The sequence below is a fragment of the Malurus melanocephalus genome, unplaced genomic scaffold (assembly GCF_030028575.1).
Source record: "Malurus melanocephalus ecotype Western Australia unplaced genomic scaffold, MMel_1.1 scaffold_254, whole genome shotgun sequence".
NCBI lineage: Eukaryota > Metazoa > Chordata > Aves > Passeriformes > Maluridae > Malurus > Malurus melanocephalus.
Window position 1 is genome coordinate 1,064,444 of NW_026623486.1, and position 23,472 is coordinate 1,087,915.

At 41.0% G+C, this 23,472-nt stretch overlaps 2 protein-coding genes across 2 annotated transcripts; one reads left to right on the forward strand and one right to left on the reverse strand.

Annotated features, from left to right (window-relative positions):
* The first annotated feature begins 311 nt into the window (after positions 1-311).
* Positions 312-18,059, forward strand: VPS35 (VPS35 retromer complex component). The gene is made up of 16 exons (XM_057375674.1): positions 312-437; positions 1,800-1,896; positions 2,407-2,530; positions 3,953-4,135; positions 4,446-4,659; positions 5,418-5,501; positions 5,946-6,055; positions 9,040-9,136; positions 9,228-9,376; positions 9,844-10,051; positions 10,545-10,700; positions 12,101-12,223; positions 13,127-13,306; positions 14,441-14,680; positions 15,377-15,520; positions 16,762-18,059. The coding sequence occupies exons 1-16, from the start codon at positions 423-425 to the stop codon at positions 16,939-16,941; spliced, it is 2,304 nt and encodes a 767-aa protein (XP_057231657.1). The 5' UTR covers positions 312-422; the 3' UTR covers positions 16,942-18,059.
* Positions 18,060-18,068: 9 nt separating this feature from the next.
* On the reverse strand, positions 18,069-23,423 carry LOC130579108 (histamine H3 receptor-like). The gene is made up of 3 exons (XM_057375675.1): positions 23,198-23,423; positions 22,963-23,129; positions 18,069-20,961 (listed from the first exon to the last, which is right to left on the reverse strand). Exons 1-3 carry the CDS (start codon positions 23,421-23,423, stop codon positions 20,077-20,079), a joined length of 1,278 nt encoding a protein of 425 aa, XP_057231658.1. The 3' UTR covers positions 18,069-20,076.
* Positions 23,424-23,472: the final 49 nt, after the last annotated feature.

Here is a 23,472-nt window from a genome sequence, read left to right on the forward strand (position 1 = left end):
TCTTTGCATTCTCTTGGGGCTTTTCTTCTCTGAGGCTTGCACGGGATTCTAAATGCTGGAAAAGAAAAGTTGACCATGCTCTGCCCCCATGGCTTTGCTCTSCAAGAAGCATTGGTGCTCACAGGCTACCTGTAACCTCCCTTCAGGTTTTGCAGAACRCTTGAACTTTCTGCCTTACATGTCACACAGCAATTTCTGACGACTCTTGAGTGATCATACTGCAGTGTCACTTGCACTGGATTCTAAAGTATGGGAACCCAGTTTTAGTCAAGTCATCAAAAAAAGTCAAGCTTCAAAAAAATAATCAAATTCTGTTTTGTTTGGTTTTTTTCCTCTAGCCAACAACACAGCAATCTCCTCAGGATGAACAGGAAAAACTCCTGGATGAAGCCATTCAGGCTGTGAAGGTGCAGTCGTTCCAGATGAAGAGATGCTTGGTAAGAGTGTGACTTAGGGATGCAGTGAAGCTTCTTGTCTGCTGGATATAAAGCAGTGAATCAATACCAATCTCTAGTGCTATAAGGAAWATTAACCCTTTATGCATCTTTGTGCCAGAGGCTTTGCCAATAAGAGACGCAGTTACTCATTCAGAGTGAGTCTTGGGTATTCTTTGAATGTATCTTCCTGTTTTGCTCCAGAATTTGACAAGATAAGTTAAGATGTACCTTTGTAAYTTATGTGCTTGCATTTAAATAAGCCTAAACTGAGCTTTATTATGAGCATATTGTTTATGTCCGCCATTCTGTTGGTTTTTTTTTCATGTAGCCTTTTCTTGTGTGACTGTCAGACTGAGAGGCTGCTGATGAATTACCTGCTGCAGAGGATCAATTTTGTAGTGATTAACTGTAGACTGATATGTGAAATCTTCTGTGACTGGAAAATRCCACTGGCTGGTGTTGTGCTGGGATTTTTATCTTGGAATTGYAGCCAATTCAGGCAGATTATGTAGTCACACATAGCTTTCTTGGGTTTGCGACACCTCTGTTTTTATTTGAAGAAACTGCTTACAGTTGCAATAAAAACTTAAATATTCCTGTATGTTTTCATGTGTTAGCCAAGCTAACTGCAGCCAAATGACAGTAACAAGAAATGTAACACCTCTTCCAGTGTTGTGCTCAATGGAATGCTTTTGAAATCTTTAAGTAGCTGCAGCTGAGCTTTTCACAGCTATCTGTCATTAAGTGACAGTATAAATATACTAAGTGGATCACACTAGCAATTCTTTTTGTTCTCCCTCAACTTACTGCTCCTGCTTAGGATGGGTTGCTCAAGTCTGTRTTGGTGGTAGATGGGAGGTTTGTGGTTGTGTCCTGTGGTGCCAGGTGATTAAATGCATCAGAGGTGTCAGGTAGATTCAGACTAGTAAGTGGTGCCTTTCAGTGAGAATTTTTTTGTGGGTGCGAGGTAGGGGAAGGTGGTGGTGGGCAGTGTGTATTGTCTGTCTYCTGGAGGTTTCTAAGAGAGCTGTGAGATGTTTGAGATCTGAGTAAATCAACAGACCAGATTTGGAGGAGGGAAATGCATTCTGTTTTGCTTGCAGGGTAGAATCTGAGTGTTGGGTGGTGATCACTGCATAAGCAGAATGATTTTAGATTTTTCTGCCATTARTATTGCAATTTATTACTGTAGCTGTATTTTCGGATGCATTTTCCTATCACCCTCAGGTATAATATTCCACTTAGCTAGCATGGGTGATGTGTTAGATACAAAATCACTCGATTTTTTTTTTTTTTTAAGATAAAAATGCTGAAGTTGCCTTATGTTATTTCTAACAGACTATTTTCTTTATTTCTCTGAAGGACAAGAACAAGCTCATGGATGCTCTGAAACATGCTTCCAACATGCTTGGGGAGCTGCGGACTTCTATGTTATCTCCMAAGAGCTATTATGAGCTCTGTATCCTTTCAAGAGGAAACTAATAGTTGAAATGTTGAATTTGGAATGGGATGTTTATCTGCTTTATTTGGTACAGTGGTATCTAGTATCAGATATTTATTAGCACTTTTCTCCTCAGTATTTAATTATGTGTATATATTGTTGGAGAGTATACATTTTGCTCACTGTATATAGGTTTATTTTTTCTCTTGGGTATAAAGCAGGTCTTTATTGTCTTTTGTATCTTCCTCTGGGAGGTTTCAGGAGTCTAGTTCTAAAAAAATATCAGCTCTGTAAAATAACTCATTTATTCCCAGTTTTGTTCTCTTTTTTTAATATGCTAAAAATTGATTGAATATTCGGGGTTAATTTTGCACATTTATCCCAACAGTGATTGCTGGTTCAGAAGTATGCCTAATTGGGCATGTTTGTGTTTGGTACAGCATCTTTCTTCCTTGGTGGGAATGCATAAATGGCTATGAAAAGATGTTGTAGGCATTCTAACTTAAAATCCTTAACTATAAGGAAAAGACATGGCAATTTCTGATGAGCTACACTACTTGGAAGTCTACCTGACAGATGAATTTGCCAAAGGCAGGAAAGTGGCAGACCTTTATGAGCTAGTACAGTAYGCTGGAAATATCATTCCGAGACTGTAAGTGTGTATACGTTGGTGTTTGTCTTTGTTTGCTTTTTCATTGTTAAATAGCAGTCAGACTCTGGATTGAGACAATGATTGACTTCTCAATCAGTTTACAATAGTCAGTTGTATTTCTGCCTATCTTAAGAGTGGATTACTGTGAGATTTCTGACGTTAGGCCAAGAGTACAGGTGCGGAAGGTCAGTTCTTCCTGTCAGTGTGTTAATTCTTCATGTGACCAAGACGGAAGCACTTTCATCTTGGAATGAAGTTGACTTTTTRGTCAGTGGAAGATTAACCAAGTACCACACTTTGATCAGGGAGATTGTCTATGCATTTATTAAATAAATGTTTCTGTTACCTGAGGGTCTAGATCTTAGCTTCTCCCACACAATAGTTGCCTCATAGCTTTCTGCCTTTTTAGAGAATAAGAAGTGTGACAAGGAACCTGAACGTGTGTGACTTCATCTTGGAGTCTTTGTGCTTATGAATATTTTTTTCTTGTAAACTGATAGCATGCCAGAAATGATACTGAAGGACCTGTAAGGCTTATATTTAAATATGTGACTGTTGGGCTGCAGTATATCTTTAAGATAGTCAGTCTTGGGATTTAGGTTTTGCTTRGTACTCAAGTTTTTTGTTCCTGACCTTATGTTTATGCCAGGAASAGGCTCTGGACATGCCAGGCTGCATCTTTGGGTAGTTTCTGGAATTTGGCTGATGGCTATTACAATGTCTTTCCCCTGTGTGTTGCCATCAGAGTTGACTTCCTGCCTTCTTGCTGTAGACTGGTTCTCCCTGATGAAAYCTGTGGTGCTTTCATGGAGTCCTGTACATGAGGCAGAGGAGTATGCAGGGAGGGGYGAGGCCTCTAAACTAAATACCTGTAGGTTCTGAGCATTGTGGTTTTTTTCTTCCAAGCTGGAAGGGAGTCAGATACATTGGAGCAGCAGTCCTTTGCATCCTGCATATCCCTGCTGCCTATTGCCTGATGCAGGAGGTGCTGAGGGAAYGAGTACAGGCTGGGCGTCTTTCAAAGTGTGCATTTCCTCTCCTAGACTACAGTGTGAAAGAGGCTTAACTGCTTCCCCATCATAGGTTACTTACCTGTATGTGCCAGAACTTTTTTCCAGCTTAGTGGAATGCTGGAAGTGTAGACAAGCTAGTCTGAGAGCATTCAGAACTTGTGAGCATTCACCCATTCAGTGTATCAAGCATTGTAATGAGATCCAGTGGCTGTTCAGACTTGCTGTGCTCTGTAGCAGAGGAGAACAGGAGTTGAAAGCTGACTAAATATCCAAAATTAGGGGACCTTTATGAGAATTTTGTTGCTTTTTTTGTGATTTGCTAATCCTGTCAGAACGGAAGAAAGGAACCGTTGCCTTTAAGTGTAATGTTGTTACTTTATGATTTACTGTTTGACTCTGTCTTTTGCAGGTATCTGCTGATAACAGTAGGTGTTGTCTATGTCAAGTCATTTCCACAGTCCAGGAAAGATATTTTGAAAGACCTGGTGGAGATGTGCCGTGGAGTGCAGCATCCTCTTAGAGGCCTCTTTCTTAGAAACTATCTCCTGCAGTGTACCAGGAATATCTTACCAGATGAAGGCGAGCAAGCAGAGTAAGAAGGATGGGCCATAACTTGATAAAATTTCTGTTAATTGAGCATATTTAAATTTTCTGTGTGACTTTCTTCAGATTTGAGAGAAGCTAGAACTCCATAGACTTGACAGGTGTTTAGTCCATTAAGAATTCCCTTTCAGCACTAAGGTTTCTCACAAGTGAGGATATGAACCTTTCTTATGAACCCAGATGTCCCACTCCACACTTCCCCACCTTCTAACCTTCTTAAAAATGGTATGTTCACCAGTGGCTGGAAGGATGAATACCTCTGATAAGCTTTTCTGTTCTTAACCTCTCACCAATTGCAGTGAAGAAACCACTGGAGACATCAGTGACTCGATGGATTTTGTGCTGCTGAACTTTGCTGAGATGAACAAACTGTGGGTGCGAATGCAACACCAGGGCCACAGTCGGGACAGAGAGAAAAGGGAGCGCGAGAGGCAGGAGCTGAGGATCCTCGTAGGAACAAACCTGGTTCGCCTCAGTCAGCTGGAAGGRGTGAATGTGGAACGATACAAGCAGGTGGGATGTCTCGCCATCCTTTCTGACATCCTTTCTTCTGCCAACTTGTTCTAAATAAACTAAAAGTTTGGACTTTCACATGAGCAGCTGCAAGTGTTAAAGGTGTGCTAAAAGTTCAATAATCCCAGTGCTTCTCAAACTCAACCTAAAGAAAAGTTCTGAGTGCTGATGAAGGTGTGCAGTGTGTTTTGAGGCTAAGGACMTGATCCACGCATTTTCTTCTGTCTGTAACAGTGACAAGAAATTCTAAAACTCTCCTTCCCAGTTTCTACTTTCCTTTCAGAGTAATGGGTTGGTCTAAGGGATATGCACACATCCCGTGTTCTGGGATAGACTTGACAAGTGAGGCTGTGCTTCCCAAAGCATTCAAGAGAACTGTTATTGTGTGAAATGACACTGAAGGAAATGTATTATTTAAAGGTCTGTCCCTGTAAGTTCTACCATACAGCCGCTCAAAACAGCTTTGAGTGGTGCTGCTGAGAGCCTGAGTATGTGCCAGCAAAGTCAGTAGCACTGACTTAAGAAATCAAAGCTTGCATAATGTATGAAAGGGACAGCCTTCTGAGATCAGTAGATTTTTTTTTTTCCTCTAAAGGATGGAACTGCAGAAAATTGGACTTTTTATCACAAAGACTTTATGTAGAGAATCAGCTCAGAACTGTTAGAAATTCTGCTCTGTTTGGATTAAATATGTGTGTGAATAAAAACTTTGAAGGTAATTGTAAAATCACTGCAAGACTTTTTTCCCCCTGTTGCAGATTGTTCTGCCTGGAATACTGGAGCAAGTTGTGAACTGTAGAGATGCTTTAGCTCAGGAGTACCTCATGGAGTGTATCATACAGGTGAGCTGCTTAAATTCAGTGGCAGTGATGGGACACAGGGACACTTYTATATACATGTAGTCAGATTCAGGCAGCTTTCACATCTTCCTCATGGACTGGAAAAACTTCATCACTGGGACTTTTACACAGTGGCTTGTCCTGTATTTTTTACCACATGGGCAGAGTGGAGACGGATCCATTTTGTGCTTCTTCTGTTGCASTAGCTTGTAAGCATCTGAGCAGCARTGCCTGTGTTRTAAGTTGTAATAGATAGATGGGCCCTCGAGTTAACCTTTTGTCTTAGATSTCTTGCTTCATGCATTTACCCAGTTAAGGTCAGCTTCATAGGCCAGAGTGTATTTACTATGTGGCTATCTGCTTTACAATTATTCTGTTCATTTTACTTCTGTGTAACAATGGGCAAATTCAGTTTATAACTTGATGACTATTGATCTAAAACTTCAGGTTTTCCCAGATGAATTTCACCTCCAAACCCTGAACCCATTTCTCAGAGCCTGTGCTGAGCTGCACCAAAATGTGAATGTGAAAAATATAATTATTGCTTTAATTGACAGGTGAGTGACCAAGGGGGTGGAAATTGGCTCAAAATTAAGTTTGTATTGTGCACAAGCAGATGATAATTCTTCTATCAWTTGAATGTGTTTAATTTCTGATATYGCTTAACTTCACTTGTTCCATGYCTTTCTATCAGCTGTAATTAAAGCTGTGAAGAGTATTATTTCTGTAGCTTCTGCTCTCTGGACTCTGCTTTTACAGCTTCCAATGAAACTTACTTTATGGACTGATTAAAACTKGTAAACAAGTTAAGCCAGGGAACAGCCCATTTAGTATTGAGCAGTTTCATGTTTCTGAACTGAAGTGAYAGCAGTGCCCTGCTTTGACAGCCCRTATCAGTCAYAGGTATTTCTTGAAAACTTGAAGATCCTAATGCTTAAATCATGTATCAGGAATACTTTACCTTGCAGGTTTGATSAGAGAACATAACAATGCTTTCTCAGAAGAGAGCTATAGGAAACAGAGCTATTTCTTAATTCTTAGCTTGCCACTAGCATCTTGCCTGTTCTATCAAAAGCATGTTTTTCCTGTGGAGGTACTGCTTTAAACTGCTTCCACTGGATTCCGATTTGGGGGAGAAATCATAGAATCATTTAGGYTGGAAAAGRCCTTTAAGGTCAACCTGAACACAGATTTTCCATGAGTACCTGCACCATTCTGCAAGAAGGAAGTGCACTTGCATGGCTTGCCTCAGCCTCAAAAAGAGCCTCGTCCTGTGCATTTGCACACAAACATGTACTTTCGTACGTCTGGTCTGTGTACCAATGTATGGACTTCAGTTACCATAGAGATCTTGGGTCCCCCTGGCATTCAGCAATGAATAAGATTACTGTRTCTTCTAGCAATGCCTGGAGAGGACTTGTGTGTATTGAGCATGACTGGTATAAATTAGTATCTTGAATTTTTTACTTACCAAGACTGTAGTTAGTTTCCTCCAGGCTATGTCAGATTTATTTKTTCAAGACTTGGTTTTTATTGGAATATCTTTCAGAATTTGTGCATTTGTCAGAGACACCGTGCCGCCTTTGCTGCCTTCATACAGAGAAGCTCACAGCAGTTCATTGGTTTCCTACACTTTGCTGCTGTGGCTCAGATTTTTCATTATTTTGTAAGCTTAAAAAGACCCCCAAAACTGTAAACTCCAACCACAAAACCCCCAAATCCCTAGAAGGGCTGCCTGTAACTGATTTTTGAGACTAGTTTTTAACAGCATTACAACATCTTTTGCTAGGCTCTTACATTGGAGTGTGGCACTGTATTCTTGTGGGAAGGCTTTTCTTATGTAGCTTTTGCTGTCATCTCTGCTTGGAGGACTTAAACTTTGGCATTGCTTCCACAATAAGTTCTGTGTTCTTACTGTTACAAGCAGTGACTCTCTGTCCTCCCAGACTTAGCACTGCAGTGGTTTGTTGGGCCACTGAAGGCTTCCAGAGCCCTCTCTTTGGGCTGTGGGACAGGGTAGAAAGGTGGCAGCATGATGGTTATCTCTGTAGTATGGCAGCTTGTGGTTTTGACTGTAATGTTAGTGCAAGTGCTGGAGCCTGTGAGTGGCTCTGTCCTTGGAGTCCATGCGTGTAGGGAGGATGTTGCTCTTGTGTTGGAGCTGGTAGAAGCAGTGACCAAGGGTTTCAGTATTGTRTAGTTACGATGTGAATCTGCCCTGCATGGGTTGTCCCTCTTGGCATTTCACATCTTTGTTTCAGATGGCAGTGGATAATTGAATCTGAGCATCAGTGACTGCTGAAGAAGCTTGTGAAAATTTTATCCTTATTCCTGTGGGGATTTCCTGCTGAAGGAGTCTCTGCAAATRGTCTTGCTGCTTTGGGATCTTCGTTGCCTTACTAAACCATTCATGGYTTTTAATTATGCTGCCATCTGCCTGCAGCTTGTTCGTACCTTGTAGTTTGCTGGCTTTACACTGAGCTGTTGCCAAGGAAAGCTGCCTTGTTCCTCTGAGAAAAGGCAGCAATTGTTCCTGGCTTTAGAAATTCTGCTTCCTACCACCCTAGTCAAATATAAGAATGGTTCAATGTCTTATTTTTCCTGGCAGTGAAGTTTYTTGGCACCCCAAACTTTTGTTATCTGTCTCTTTATTTCAGACACACAGTTCATTCAGAATCAAAATTTAGAAACCCTGTAGAAAGAATTTAAAATTTTTTAATGTGATGCCTTTTCCTWAACATTTTTGTAGTTCTTTCTCTGATTTAAGTAGAATCATCTCAATAATTAGAAAATYAAGATAGCAGTGCTGATCTTCTTAAGATGCAGCTTTGGTAAGGTGTTAGTCTTCCGATAGAGCTGCTTTCTATCTTGTATCTCATTTTTGCAGAAATGGTGGTTGGCATGACTTCCTCCTCTTACAGATAGAAATAAATACCTCTCACCATCTCCTGAATGCTTGCTGGATAGCAATTTCTTGCTCTCACCCCCTAAAAAAGAGGGTTCTTCAAGTCTCTATTCTTCTCTAGTTTACTTCGTGTTTTATTCTGTGCAAATAGTGGAAGTCCCATCCTGTCAGTCTGTCTTTAGCAACAGAGAATRGTTAAGTCAGCATATTTCTTCCATGGGTGTTTTTTCTGAAGGCTGTTTTGTAGAGAATGCTATTGGGTGTCTAATTTCAGTAATATCACTGAATGAATAAATGAATGCAGSATATTTGCTCTTCCATCAGCCTACTCTATACCTCTTTATCTGCTGGAAAAAGGAGTACTTGCTTCTAGCTGAAGAACATCAATTATGAAATGTCCTTTTTGTTCCTTCTTCACCTTGCCTTTTCTGGCAGCACTCTTTTCCAGGACTGATAGTTACCAGGCTCAGTTGCTCATAAGGCTTCTGACTTCCATTAATTTCCTTTTTGCTTGTAATAGAGCTTCCAAATATACCTAAAGGACTTGCTTTTTTTCTGCCAGTTCCTTTTTCTCGTCTGTATTTGAGGATTGGAAAAGCTATCCTGACCAAGCTGCTTTCCTTGCTCTGTCACYAGGTTAGCTTTATTTGCACATCGTGAAGATGGACCTGGTATCCCAGCAGATATCAAACTGTTTGACATCTTTTCACAGCAGGTTGCTACTGTTATACAGGTATGCTGGGTATCCCTGCATGCAGTTTTGGGGGTGTTTTTCTGCAAAGTTCTCTGCTTTTGTACCAACTTTGYGTTGTGTTAAATTTCAGTCTCGGCAGGATATGCCCTCAGAGGATGTGGTGTCTTTACAAGTTTCTCTCATTAACCTGGCTATGAAGTGCTACCCAGACCGTGTGGACTATGTTGACAAGGTGTTGGAGACTACTGTGGAAATATTCAACAAACTTAATCTGGAACAGTAAGTGTGTCTTRCGTTTCCTTTGGCATGGCAAATAATACCCTAAAATCAGGCCGTCTGCATTTCCCACGTCTGAATATGTAAGATCACTGCAGCAATCCYGATAAACTCCTGACTAACCAGGATATGTCGTGCATGTGTCGTGCTGTACAGCCACACAATGTGTGTGCTAAGCTGTGTGCAGGCATTATCAATGCACCCCTTGCAACACTCTGGAGTTCTGTTTTACGCATTTAGAGCCACAGTCTCTGCTTCTGCTAGCAGCAACTTAAAACATGCATTTGTCACTGTGTGTCCCAAAGAGGAAGATATGACTTGTTCTGCTACTTTATTTCCTTTCTCCCTAGCAGCAGGTTGCTTAATCGTTATTGTATACCTCAGACCTGATATTCTGAGGCARACTTTAAACCTGCCTACACTCATGMACTATTGATTAATTGTGTTTTTTTGCCTGTSTTTTCTTTTAGTATTGCAACAAGCAGTGCTGTTTCAAAGGAGCTGACTAGACTTCTGAAAATCCCTGTTGATACTTACAACAATGTCCTGACAGTTCTGAAACTGAAACATTTTCACCCACTCTTTGAATACTTTGATTACGAGTCCAGGAAGAGCATGAGTTGTTACGTGCTCAGCAATGTGTTGGATTATAACACAGAAATTGTGTCCCAAGACCAGGTATGATACAAGTTAATTCTAGGTGTTTAAATGCCTGTTCAAAGACCTGAAAACACATGCTAAGTGACTTAATGCAGGGCATTCTTTGTTTCCTAGCCTTCATGCCCCTGCATGCCCCTGGTACCCCTGGCACAGGYTTTATCCCACTAGGTAATTCTTCCTCCCATGTTCCTAAATGTCATTGCACATGTCATCCTAGAGGCTACTTCTGATCTTACCAAACCTCAGATACTACTGCTGTTAGGTGAAAACAGAGACCCTAAATCCCTTTAAAASTAGGTCTACTACCTAAAGAAGGCTACATAGCCTTTGGAATCTGACTGCTCTGCTATGCTGTCCTGTCCCACCTGTGTTAAGAGGAACCCTCTTTCAGGATGTAAGGCATGTGACTGAAGCATAAGACTATGAGTGGCTATAAAGATACTCCCAATTGCTGGCAATTTATGCTTATGGACTACTCTAGTGTAAACAGATCTTCTGTTGCCTTTAACAGGTTGATGCTATCATGAATTTGGTGTCCACGCTGATCCAGGATCAACCAGATCAGCCTGCTGAAGATCCTGACCCTGAGGACTTTGCTGATGAGCAGAGTCTTGTGGGAAGATTTATTCATCTGCTGCGTTCTGATGACCCTGACCAACAGTACCTGGTTGGTGATTGRTGCTTCTCACAATGTCTGTGCTCTCTGAACTGTCACAGTTCTTGTGTTGTGACTATACAAGACTTGAGTGCTCTGGCACTACAAACTCAGTAGAGAACATTATAKATGACATCTTTACTGGTAGGATGATATGTTGTTTGTTTAGAAAAAGCAGGTGAGGACTTAACCATTTATTGATTTAACGTTTCCATTCAGGAGGTGGCAACTATGTTGGTTTGTGGAACTCTTAATGTTCTGACAACTTCATTTAATCATCTATCAAARAACACAGCAAGTACTATTTGCATTTTCTTGGTATCAAAATACACAGAACCCCTCAAAAAATACAGCTTAGTATGTTTGCCCTCAGAGATTTTAATTTCTCTAAGGACAGGGTTTTCATACAGCATCTAGTGTCCTGCTGCTTGTTTACAAATCTCTTTCTCTCAGCATGGTTCATGTGTAACAGTAAATTTGACATGTCCTTGAAATGTGTGCATTATGGTACTTGTAATGGTTTGAGTTGATCATGGTACTTCATATGGCTCTGTGCTGTTAATCTGCCATATCTGGCTTTAGYTTATTTCAAGTTTAAATGACCTCCCTGTCTTTAGATAGGTGTGTTAGGGTAGAGGGCTGGGGRTATTCTGTCTATGCCAAATCCACTGGAGAAGCTGGCAGAAGCTGTGCTGAAATTGAATGCTGCTGCAGATGCACAGTTAGTTAGCTTGAGTCAGAGTCAGGCCTGCTTAGGCACTACTGTGAAGTTATCGTTTGTGCTTGAAATACATTTGGCTGACTCTCTTCTGAAGTTGCAGCAGCATCACCCTGTGTAAACAGTGAGAATAGACCAACAAAAAAGTGCAAGCTGGCACCTAGAAAATTGAGGTGTWTATCCCAAAAGATGGGGGTAGAGACATTGAAGCTGTTTCTTCAAAGATTCTGAATGTCAGTCTTTCTCATCTGGCAGTGCTTTGCTTTAAATCACCTTTAAATCTCGTCAAAGGACTTGTCACATTCTTTTGGATATAATTCTGTGAGCTATTTAACACCTTTTAGTAAAAATGCTTAATAGCTCCCTCAGTATTACAAATGCTTGTRTCAAATTTTTCTACAATACAGCAGCAGCAGGAAAAATCCATGACTATGGGATTTTCACAGTATCGCACTTTAAATTATGCATTCTGTATGGAAGAGATATGAAATGGAAATTCAAACACCCCAGTCCAAGTGTATAAGCCTAAGTGGCTAATGCAGTGTATAATGGGTGATCACAGACTTCTGTAAATTCATGTTATTTACATGGATTCTGCATCTAATCCAAAATTATGTGTAGGGTCAGGCACTGCATTCACTTGAGTGCTTGTTTGTGGGAMGAATTTTCTGAGCTGACGATGCTTCTGTTCCAGATCCTCAACACTGCCCGGAAGCACTTTGGGGCAGGAGGGAACCAGCGCATTCGGTTCACACTGCCACCCTTGGTGTTTGCTGCCTACCAGCTCGCTTTTCGCTACAAAGAGAACTCCAAAGTGGTAAGTTCACCTCCAGCTTGCTCTTGTCTGCTTGCTTGGTTTTGTTTTCTTAAAAATGCATTTTTTCTGGCTATGTAAGTATGCTCAAACTTGATACAGAAGGCTAGTTTTGTTTGGTTTTATTTTCTCAAGGCAGATTTTTGCTTGAGGGTTGAATGCATTCAAATTTAATGAAGATTTTTATCAAGTCATAGTAAATTAATTCAGCACTTGAGAAATTTTGTTTGGCTACTTTTGTTTACTCGTTAAGATGTTCGTTTACTGGAGACCAGACAGCTGATGGCATGAAACTAGTTTAAATCTGGATATTGAAATTCATCAATTTCTAAATTGTAGCCACACTATTTTAATGTTTCTAAATGTACAAAAAAGCAYTTGCTTTAACTTATACAGTAGTTGTAAAAATGTATATTAAAATAATGAGTGATCTATTTTGGCTCTTTAATGCTTTCTGATTGAGTTTGTGACCTTAAATATGTATTTCCTTTATTGAGGGAAARGGAGTTTAAATGCTGTTTGTTAAAGTACTCTTTGAAATTAAGGTTTTAAAATTCTCTTCCCCTTCTGATTGCTCCAGAYTGAGCAGAATTTTTCTYCCCTTAGCTGATTAGTCTTTTGCTSAGTTAYGTGCTAAGCATAGCTGTCCTAACTGCAATGCAGTGTAGGCTTCTGAGGAAGGCTCTTATGAGCTGGTAGGAAAAATGGGTGTGAAAGTTTTGTAAATGAAAGAAATACTTTGTGCAGACCCACTGAAGCCAGCACAGTACTGCTGGAGCACTGCTGCCACTGGAGTGGCATCAGAGAGCAACAGACTGGAGCACTTAACAGCTCTTAATATTATTTAGATCCCTTTTCCTTGTAGCAATATTCTTGTTCAAGCTTTTCTATATTTTTCTTGTCTAGGATGACAAATGGGAGAAGAAGTGCCAGAAGATCTTCTCATTTGCTCATCAGACCATCAGTGCTCTGATCAAAGCAGAGCTGGCAGAGTTGCCTCTCCGACTCTTCCTGCAGGGAGCACTGGCTGCAGGAGAGATTGGCTTTGAGAATCATGAAACTGTGGCCTATGAGTTCATGTCCCAGGTGAGTGGCCAGCTCTTAGAGTTGATGTCTGTGCTGCCTTCAATTTGATTTGGGTAGGTTTGCTGAACCCTGAACCATCCAGTGTGATTGAAACACCTGAAATGATGGACAGCCAGTGCTACTAGGTGGAAACTCCTCMTTTCATTCTTGCTTCCCAGGCTGCTGTGGAATTAAGCTCCATTGCTACTGATTTGAATACTCAGTCTGACAACGTGTGGTATGTTGCAATGCTGCCTCCTGCTCATGTAGTTGGCTCACTGGAGGAGTGTAGTTTTCTCAGCATAAAATGCTCTTTCACTGCTTCTGTCCAGCTCCTGATATCCTGTCCTGACCACAAGCGCTCTTTGGAAGTTTTTTAAAATTTGCATTCTTCACAACTGCCATGCTGGGCWTTGCCAATTAAAATCCTTGTATTGAAACCTATTATAAACTGCTCTGAGAATCCACTTGAACTTGTAACTTGGTCTTAAGCCTTAGTTGTTGCAAAAACCTTCCCCTCCTACCCATCAGATAAAGAGCCAATGTAGTCCATGTTACCCGTGTTGTAAGCTTTGTCCTAATCTTTCCTCTAATGCTACTAAATGCATGTTTTTAAACTGAGTTGTTGCTAAGCTCAGCTTTGCTCATGGTGTTGTAGCACAGTTGTGAGGATGAGAGCAGCATGGCAATTACGTACTTTCCATTAGAGATGCGGTTCAASACTTGTCATTTCTCTGAACATTCTTCATCTGTGTAGCAGCAGTGCAAGTGCTTTTCTCACCTACTCTRTCGTCACTGACCTGCCATCAACTTCTGCTCTGCTGTTCAGTGTGTTTCAAAGAACCAAAATCTTCTCCAAGGACTATTTCTGCTGCTGAATGTCTGTATTGGAATAGATGCTTGAATGAGGAAACCCCRATCTTCAGATTACATGTGGGGTCAWACTTGTTTGCTATGACCACTTGAATACTATTTCCTGCAAAACTTTTTTCTGGTCTGTGGATTTAATTGATTTTGACAGTCTAAATGAAAGATCTTCTTTCCTGCCTGAAGCCTTTAACAAATGTAAAGCTGGACTGTTTTCTGCTGTGTCAGTAGCAGGTGGGATTTTTTTCTGATGTGCTCTGATTGAGTCTTGCTTTCTCCCTTGTCTAGGCCTTTTCTCTATATGAAGATGAAATCAGTGATTCAAAAGCACAGCTGGCAGCAATCACCTTGATAATTGGGACATTTGAGAGGATGAAGTGCTTCAGTGAGGAGAACCACGAGCCTTTGAGGACTCAGTGTGCGCTGGCAGCCTCCAAACTCCTGAAGAAGCCAGACCAGTGCCGAGCTGTGAGCACTTGTGCCCATCTSTTCTGGTCTGGCCGCAACACTGACAAGAATGGAGAGGAGGTAAGAGCAAAGTGACAGCAGTGGGACACATCCTGCCTCAGTAACAGTTCTGCCTTCCTTCAGCAGACACTTCTAAAGTAGATACATCAGTGATGTAGATTTGGAATTTTTTCTAATACATGAAAGTTCTAAAACTCACTGGAGTGTAAACATAAGCATAAATAAAAAATGGAAAAAACTCTAATTTAAGGGTAAAAGTACCAGGCAAGCTTCTGAGTGTCAGCTAGTTTAAGGCTGGTTGRCTGGGCTGCACTATGCATGTATTTATTATATTAGCTCAGTTTGTATGTGAACTACTAAACTTCCAAATTAAAGATAAAAGTTTTTGAAGTAAAGGTAAAAAATTTCTCTATGTTTTTCAGGGCTTGTCACATAAGCTGTTGTCATTTTTAGGAGCAGTGTTTTGMAATATTTTTCAAAGTATGCATTATGGTAGATGTTACAAAATTGAGTTAATTGATCTAATAATTGAAGGCTTTCAACAACTGTTCATGTTACTGTGTGATCTGACAGAATCTAATATTGGTGGCAGTCAGGCAGGGTAAGCTTTCAAAAGCAGCTTGCTCTTTGCAGTTTATGTAGTTTTGTGTTTCTGTGGCAGACCCCCAGGAAATGCTCACTGTGTGCCAAGGGAAGAGATACTGGAGCACCCTAAGGTTCTTGTATTTCCTATAACTTTGGGGTTTTTCCTTCTAGCTTCATGGAGGAAAAAGGGTGATGGAATGCTTAAAGAAGGCGCTGAAGATAGCAAATCAATGCATGGACCCTTCTCTGCAAGTCCAGCTTTTCATAGAAATTCTGAATAGATACATCTATTTTTATGAAAAGGAAAATGAGGCGGTGAGTSRAAATCCATTCTCTGTTGCATCTKTTTTAAAGAGCATTTCTTTAGGCTCTTCATTGACATGTCACAAATTGTCTCTTCAGCTTGCCCTGTAGTGTCTCACGAGAGGCACAAGTTCTTGTGATAACAGAGGAGTCACTTCTTGATGTGCTAGGAAAACTGTTGGATTGAGCTGCTGTCTTCTTACCCAGGGGAAAAATGTTCACAGTTTAGTTGCCAACTTAAATATTATGAAACTTGTATACCTGAAATATTTTTAGATTAAAACTTACTGAAACTTAGGTGAGAAAGTAGTAAGATTCTGGCTTTAGAAGTACCTGACTTAATGTGTATGTAAGGGAAACAAAATTCTTTACAGGTGTTCATGGTCACTGCTGACTATGCCAGGTTGGTATAACCTTTAATTTCACAAAACGTATATGACATCACATATACTCTAATGAAATTGTGTGTGTGATCTGAGATTGGTTACCTGATCTATTTTCTGTTAGCAGATAACTGGAAAAGTTACGCAGTTTGAAAAAGCTGCTTGGTCAAGTAGAAGTCAGTGTCTCCTGTGATGTCACTGGTTGAGAGCAGACATTAAAGAATACCCTCTAGTTCTCAGAGAATTCCTAAACAAGTTTGAAGGATTCACTGACTTKCCAACAACTGTCTTCTCACCATAGGAATGCTCTAGTATAGGAGATGCTGAAGATAAAGCTTKGAATTTCCAAGCGCTTGGCAAATGTAAAAATACTCTCTGGACACTGGTGGTCTGCAGGGTATTTTGTGACTTGATGTTCGGTGTAATGCTGAACTTCAGCCTGGAGGCAGCCATGACTTSTTTTCTAAGAATAACTTGAAATCTGGTATTAGCATCCTGACTGAGTCTGACTTCTGTAACAAACAATTATCTTACATACATGGTCTGATTGTGTGGGCTGTTGGTTTGAAGCTTTTTAAATTTGTATTGAATGCACTGGAGAGAAACCTCTTGCAAGGGTTACAAAGCTATCAGGCTGATAACTGAAGTTTTTCACATTTGCTGGGATGGAGGAATTTCTACAAAACACTAAAACTGGAAGGGTCTTGTGGGGAATGAGAGAAGGCAGTCCCCAACAGTTTGTCTGCATACAGTCTTACCAGCATTTTGAAGGACTGTCCAAATACAAATAGCTTAAACACGAGGCTGTTAAAATGAACGTCTGCACTTGTACACAGGTGGTGTTAAAGATTTCTGTTTTATGTTCTGTAGGTGACAATTCAGGTTTTGAATCAGCTTATACAGAAGATCAGAGAAGACCTCCCGAATCTTGAGTCTACTGAAGAAACAGAACAAATTAACAAACACTTTCACAACACACTGGAGCACTTGCGTCTGAGGAGGGAATCACCAGAATCTGAGGGGCCAATTTATGAAGGTCTTGTTCTTTAGAAAGACACTCACTGTACCTGTTTTCATTTACATACCATATGTTGTTTTTTTTTTTAAGATAGGTTCCTAGGTTGTGCCTTTCAGAAACGTCAAGTTAAGTTAACATTCATGTGTTCAGTCTGGCACTTCAAACACTTGTGTTGAGTACTCTAACAAATTTGAAAGGTTGGACCAGCAACTACAGGTTTCATCAGTTAGCATGGCTGAGACTTTCTTTGAAATCCATGTGACATGGTAGGGCTCTTCAGTTCTGATTTCTCTTCTGTCTGTTCACTGTTGCTTCTGTAGCACTAGAGCTCTAAACTGGCAGTGACTGTCAGCTGAAACTGTGTCTGATCCTTACAGAGCATCAGATTTTGGGATTATTGTATGTCAAATTCTGCTTGTGCTTTTCTTTTAATGCAAGTTAAGACTAAGTGTAATATTTTTCCCTAAAACTAGAATATATTAATGCATGTTTGGAGAGTTTTAAAGTACCATGTTCAAAAACAGAAGTTATATTTTGCATATTAAGGCTCTGTGACATTCAGTGAGGGCCAGTACTGTGCACAGGGCATATTTATCAAGATAATTTTGTTCCAAATAGTATAAAAAAATAGAGAAATTGCAATCTATATAGATATGTATAACCTTCATTACTGTAAATTTAGGGGAAAATGCATTACACAAGTTTATTCAGTATCATGATTTTGCACCAGTGAAACAATAAAGTTGCTATTAACACCTGTTGTTTCATGTCTCTTCAGAGCCCACTATTGACCCCAAAGCTAATGTTGAAGCTTCTGATAAAAGTGAAAGAACTTTGTTTTGTAGGGACAGAAAAATCAAGGCATAGTTAACCTGGCCAAGCTGGGAGGCTGCTGGCATTTCTAATGTAGGAGTGTTGATGCAAACCCAGTGTTTGTCCACATGATGCTGAGATGATGTGTGCTCACATTTCAGAATGCTTTTGTGACATATSTGGAGTGAGGAAGAATCCTACTGGATTCTCCACCAGAGACCTGAGTRGCAATTAAATGACAGTGCTGTAGGAAACTGAGCAGTAGAGAATGGCCAGTGGCAGCTCCTGTGAAATTGGTCCAGTCCATGGATTAATGCCAGCTGCTGAAAGCTTTGACCTGTCTGGTTTTCCTTTACTGAATGTGGTGTTRTAAAGATAACAGATTGAATTGCATTACTCCTTGAGTGACCACTGTTTTCTGAAAATGTATCCTGGCTTGATGGGATAGTAAATGAGACTTTGGTGGGATTTTTCAGTAATTTAGTGCTATCTGTTTTTTGAACAAGGCAAATACAATCCTAGGAAACAAGAATTGCAGAGTAGACAACAATTAGATCATTAATATACTGATGAGTAAGTCTGGCTTGGAGGGGAGGAGGAATGAATGGGGAGATAATTKAAGGGCTTTGCTTCCCCAGGGTTATAATTAATGCTAATTCAAAAATCTTAATGTTGCTCTGTATCTGTTGATGCTGTTCCTCGTAGAACTGTTAAGCTGTTTTGTTATAGCACATCCATAGCAGAATGTGATGATGATGTTCATGTTGGATGCATTGATAGTGTAGGGATATGCCCTCCTAGTTTACAGTATTTGCTAACCATGTTTGTTTAGTCCTCAGTGTCAGTCCTTGTAAGTTAGGAAGTGTCTTTGAAATAATGGTTCTGCAGTTTCAACTGCAGTCACCCAAATATTGTAAACTGGTGCTTCTTCCCCTTCTCCCACTTGTTAGGGCTACACAGTTACAACTCTTCCACAGCTYTTAATTACTTTATTGTAAGCTTTCCAAGTAGATTTTAAAATATTGCCTGTAAACTTTATGATCAGTTGTACTACCATGCATTTTGACTGTGGCAATGGACAATTCAAGCTGTTCAGTAATTATCACTTGTCAGCAAAGGCAAACATCTGTTAGCTTATGTAGTAAATGCTGATGATGGTGGAACAAGCTTCTATCGTTAGTGATGTTCAATGTGTCACCTTGTGGGACAAATCTACTCCAAACTCAGGATCAGTTGTGTGAGCTGCTCCGGTGGCACAGACACAATGGCAGAAACACTCTTGGGCAGTAGCAAGGCTGTAAATTGTAACAGACTTTGAGTCATGCCAGTCATGATGGATGACCTGGGAATTAGCTAAATACTTCAAGTAATACTTGCTTGACCACTAATGATGGATAGAATGATTCAAGGGGTAGGGTAGAGGAAAACAGCTTTATTTTCTTCTAACCTAGTCGGAAGTAGCAAAGGTCTAACTGTAAATATTTCAAAAATTAAAGATCTGTCTGTTATGGATCTCATAGGCTACTTAGGCTTACTCTGTCCTAACAGCAAAACGTAGAGTAATACCCCTCAGCCAGGTAAGAAACAGTTTTGACTCGAGTAGATTACTGCCCATGCAGGGTTGTGGTGGGAGATAGGAAGTCACTGCTGAGGGAGAAAACTCCTAATGAAACTATTCCAGTGTATAAATTACCAATTGTCTCAAAACCCTTTTACACTTCTGTTACTGACCTTTGTTCTACTAATTATTCCACTCTTTTCTATTTTCATCACCCTTTCCACTCAAATCAGTGCTCCCTTACCTGCTACAGTCGCTCAACATCCTGGTAACATCACTGTTGTGCTGCCTCCTGTCTCATGCTTTTCCTGTATTTACCTTTTTTCATTGGTCATGATCTTGTCTGGCTTGCCACTAAATGGGGCGGGGGGGAGCATCCTACACTTAACAGCTGAGACCTTTGATGTCTTAGAGTGAGTTTGGGGTAAGATATAACTGATCCAAGATTAATGCTCTATGAAATTCCAGCTATTTTACAGTTACTAAAAGTAATAGAGCCTGAACTCTAATTATTAGCCATGAAAGTTACATTTTGTTTTCAGCACTTCAATGCTAGTGCACCATTACCAGAAAATACACTGATGGTGTAATTTTCCAAAGAGCTTTGAAAAAAATGACCTTTCTTTTAATTGCTGTAATTTTTCCAGCTACATGGATCTGTATTTCTACATATTCATAAATATCTACACTTGTGCCTACTTACCAGTATTCCATAAATATTTGCAGGTRTTGCAATACTTGCTTTTTGGTGCTCTTATCAAATACAAGATATACTWATTTTTAGCCTTCCTACTTTTCACATAAAAATGTGAGGATGAATTTTGGCCCTTCCTGGACASAGGAGTTTTATAAAGGCTTTCCTAAAGCTCATGTGACACAGTGGATAGAGAACAGGGTTAATAGCTGAGTTGACCCACAGAAGCCAGAAAGAGATCTCGTAGAGTGAGTAGTGCACACAGTGCCCGTGGCAGGCTGCCCTGATAATCATCAGGAGTGTGTATGGAGCCCAGCACAGCCCAAACACACAGACAATAATKGCTAAGGACTTTGCTACTCTTTTATCCCGGGAAAGCCTAAATCTGTTTGCCATAGTGTTAGCAATGTCCACCTTGCTGCTGGGGGTGCAAAGGCTTTCTGTTGCTTTGAAGAAGCCATTYATGGGAAGCCTGGTCTTTACATCCTGGAGAGGTGGAAGGTCATGATTGACATTCAGGTTTGATGACTGATTGCCAAATTCAGCTGAGGCCTGAAGCCTTGGGGCCTTTCTTTTGGTAAAAAGGCTGCTTGCTCTCTTCTCCTGTTCATCTCTGTTAGCTGATTTTACAAAAAAAATAGYGTGTTCCCTTCTTTCCCCCTGGAAATTCATTTCACAGTCCTCTTGACCTGGTGAGAGGTTTTCACTTCGGAGCAATGTGCGTTTCCTGATGTTGAGGTAAATACTTAAGTTAAAGTACRTAACAGTGATGAAAGGTGTAAAGAATTCAATAGTAGAGGCAATCAGTAGGAAATACCAGTTGTAGAAGAATTCTGCATGACATTCTCCTTCAGGGAGGATGCTCTTTTGGGCAATGTGCTCCCAGCTGAGAATGGCTGGTCCATAGAGGAGAAAAGCAGCAATCCATACAGTCACCATCTTTAGTACTGCACTTCTGGTCATCCCTTGCTGAGCCCTGTAGCTGACCTGAGGGACAAAAGTCACAAACATTACAAGTATCTCTTAACCGTTGTGTGGCTGCTTTGGAACAAAGCAAATAACCACTGCTCTTCCTAGAACCAGTTGTCACCAGTTGCTTCATATTTAATTTCATTAGCTGTGATACCTGTTTGTAGATTAAAAAYGTAACCCTTATTTGGAATTTTGGAATAATTTAATTTTAAATACATAAAAGGATTTGAATTCACAGAACATCATGCAAGTTCTTTCTACTTTGTAGAGAGACTTTTTTTCTTAATGTGAAAGTCACATGAAAAATTTGACTATACATTTTTTTCTGTTTGACATACTTGATTGCATTCTTTCATGAAGTACTTGCAGAATTCTTATTTGCAGTAAAGGTGTATAGATGGAGTGTTRAGGTCTGCAAAGTGCTTTGCAGAAGAATAACTGATTTCCATTATGTAGCTTCTCTATTTTCTAAGGTTCAAAAATAAAAAGTGTGTCAGTAAGCCGTATCAGCAATAGAATCCATCAGAATCTTAAAGTCAAGATCATCTGCTTCTCTATTCTGATTCCTTGAGGAATTGAACAAATATTGATGCAGTGACTTGGAATTCACCCATCACATCCCCACAGTGTTTGGAATAGGAAGTCCTTAGCCTGAAATTCATTACGGGATTCATTTTTACTACCCCAATCTGTTGGCCTTGATCTCCACTCCTTCTGGTAAAGGAGCCACACAGCTGAGGAAACCTGAGTGTGTCTGAATTGGGTCTGATTTTGCAGTTCTTGACAAAACTACGGATGATTTCAGGAGCAGTCTTGGAAGAAGTTACCATGTGCATTGAGACGGAGAATAATTTGGAGCTTCAGATATTCCTGTTTGTATGTTCTCATACTGCCCTAACCTAAAAGTCATTTTCTGTACTCATGCTTGGGGAGGGATTTTTATATGAGGGATAATTTGAAGTATTTTCAAGTGGATTATTTTTTTCATTTATTATGACCCATTTCTGTTTCTGAAACCATCTAGTTTATATATTTATACTATGTGCATAGTAAYGAGAGATTGGTTTATGAAAGAAAACTTCATGGCTAATTCAGAACCTAGAAAATAAAGGAATTCTGAGTGTTGACTGTTTAAGAATTAATCTGTTCATTTCTCCCTCTTCAAAAAGAAGTTAGTAAAACACCGAAGTGCCTATAAACTGTTGAATTGACTCTGCAGCCTCTCTTTGTACTGTTTGTGTTTTTAAATGAACAACAAAACTAAATGGACATTTTAAGAAAATCTGTGGGGAACATACCAAGAAGTGTGTGTAGAAGTGTAATTAATAGGTAAAATGTGTTATTTTGACACCATCCAGAATACTTTGAGGCAGTCTGGTCAGGTGAAAATGAAGTGCAAAGTCTAATCTTCCTTTTTTTAATAACTGACATGTAGCAGGCATGGCTTGAGCTATTTCTGTGGCTGTTACATGGAAATAGCATTTGCAGCCTGTGAAAGATGTTAATTTGTAATCGGCCAGTTTTGACCCACATACAGCCGTACACATCAAATTCTCCTGACAGTTTGATACCCACTGCAAGGAGGTCTCTGCCTTGTGCCACACCTGGGCTGTGGTGTGGCTACCGTGGGCTAGCAGCTGCTAACAGGGGCATGGTCATGACCTGAGGGAACAGGTCTGCTTCAGCTGGGTAATATTTTTAAGGCTTATTCAAGATGCCACTGAGGAGGAAATAAGTGCACCTTCTTCCCTCTGCAAACGCAGCCTGTGTCTGTTTCTAAAGCAGACTACCTCTTCCACTGTAAAAGTGAGAAGGAAATGCATTTTCTGCCAAAGCCGATCACTCCCAGAACTATTTCCAAGATTGAGGGGAGCTGCCTAGATCACCTCTGTCTCATGTGGTGTTTGAGAGATGCTCAAGGTCTCGAGAGCCAGGCGACCTAAGCAAACCACCCTATCTGGAATGGCAGCCCTGCAGCCCGTCCGTCCCCGCTGGCACCCCGTGCCCAGCCCTTACCGCTCTGGTGACACAGATGAACCTGTCGAAGCTGATCAGGACGATGTTGAAGACGGAGGCGGTGCACACCAGGTAGTCCACCACCAGCCACAGCTTACACAAGCCCCGGCCGAGCCTCCACTCGCCCGTCAGCACGTAGGGGATGTAGAGGGGGATGCAGAAGCCACCTGCGGACAGAGCTCGGCGGTGACACGGGCRGAGCGCAGCCCCAGCCCCGCGGCGCCCCGGCACTCACCCACCAGCAGATCGGCCACGGCCAGGTTCAGGAAGAAGAAGTTTCCCTGCGTGCGGAGGCTCCGGTCCACCACGAACGCCAGAATGACCAGAGCRTTGCCCAGCACGGTGGCCAGCACCAGCAGCCCCATGATCGCGGCCAGCARCGCGGCGGTGCCGGCGGAGAAGGGCGCTCCCGCCGCACGGGCGCTGCCGGAGAGGTTGAGCCACGGCCCGTCCCAGCCCATGGTGCCGGCCGAGAGCCCGCGGCGCTGCCCGGACCCGGCGCTCGGCAGC